The 1,398-nt window shown below is 36.2% G+C and overlaps 1 protein-coding gene across 1 annotated transcript in view; it reads left to right on the top strand.

The window, feature by feature from the left end:
* Positions 1 to 1,398, top strand: part of NETO2 (neuropilin (NRP) and tolloid (TLL)-like 2) — a 171,824-nt gene that overhangs the window by 72,357 nt on the left and 98,069 nt on the right. The window contains 1 exon segment of the mRNA XM_006878339.1: positions 476 to 562. Within this exon segment, the coding sequence (XP_006878401.1) occupies positions 476 to 562 (87 nt within the window).

Raw genomic sequence — 1,398 nt, 5'->3', positions numbered from 1 at the left:
TATATATATATAAAATAACTCTCTCAAAATGTGTTACATCACAATTTTTTATTTTTTAAAATATGTAACACCCAGGAAATATGAAAACATGTGCGTAGTATATCCATGACTTAAAGTTTTTTTAAAAGCAAAATTTTCTCTGTTAAAAATGTAACTTGGGAAAGGAAAAAGACTTAATGAATGTAGTTTTCAATGAACTAATACCAGAGCCACTTTAGATAGCTGAGTTCTTTTGGTATCTCTGTTGAATAGGCTTTCTAGTAGGTAACTTTTACCAACCAAAATTGGAATGGCATTGTAAGTCATTAGTATACTAATAACTGGTTTCATTTTTGGTGATTGTGAAGGGGAATTGGCAGAATTATATCCATTTGAAATTCATCTTTAACTTGTACTTTATCGTTATCTACATTATCTCTAGTCAGTTGAACTATATTTTTACTTTTGAAACTTATATCCTATCTTCTTTTTAAAGGCTTGAAGAGGTTTCCAAAATACAGAGCCTTTAATGAAGATATCAAAGTTAAAATAGCACAGAAGTACGTGATTGCGGACAACTCAGGTTAGCAAGTAAAGCTTAAACTACAAATTGGGTTTTTAAGAAAGTCTGTATGAGGAATGGTGTTTCCTCAGGCTTTAAGAAGAATGAAAAATACCAGAGATCATAATGGTATATCTTCATGAAGTAAAGGCACAACATAGTCTAGGGACATTGGTTTCTGATAGATCTATCTGTAGAGCTAGAACTAGAGAGCTAGATATGTAATTAATAGCCAAGCCAGCCCTGGTGTGGTGCTGTAGGATAAGCACTAGACTGCTAACCACAAGGTCAGTGGTTCAAACCCACCAGTCACTCCCTGAACACTATACAGGGTTGCTATTGGTTGGAACCAAGTTGATGGCACTTAAAAACAAGACAGCCTCAGATTGTCATATATGCCTTCATTGACCTATAAACCCCACCAAACCTAAGCCCACTGTCATTGAGTTGATTCTGACTCATCAACCCTATAGGACAGCAGAATAGACCTGTCTAGGGTTTTCAAGGCTGAAAATCTGAAAAGTGGATTGTCTCCATAGAGTGCTGGTGAGTTCAAACCACCAACTTTACAGTTAGCAACTCAGCACTTAACCACTGTGCTACCATTGACCCTTAGATGAATATTAACCCATTGTCACAGAATTGTCCAATCAAAGGCCCTTTGTTGCCTTAAGTTATGTTTTAAAAAACAGTTGCCATTAGTCAATTCTGATTCAGGGCTACCCTTATGAGTCAGATCTATGCCGCATAGGGGTTTTCAATGGCTGATTTTTCAGAAATAGATTGCCAAGACTTTCTTCCAAAGCATCAAGCGCACTCAACCATCCAAGCTTTTAGATAGCCAAGCATGTTAAACA

The sequence above is a fragment of the Chrysochloris asiatica genome, unplaced genomic scaffold (genome assembly GCF_000296735.1).
Source record: "Chrysochloris asiatica unplaced genomic scaffold, ChrAsi1.0 scaffold00204, whole genome shotgun sequence".
NCBI classification, from domain to species: Eukaryota; Metazoa; Chordata; class Mammalia; order Afrosoricida; family Chrysochloridae; genus Chrysochloris; species Chrysochloris asiatica.
The sequence above is the reverse complement of the archived record's forward strand: the minus strand, read 5'-3'. Positions and strand labels throughout refer to the sequence as shown.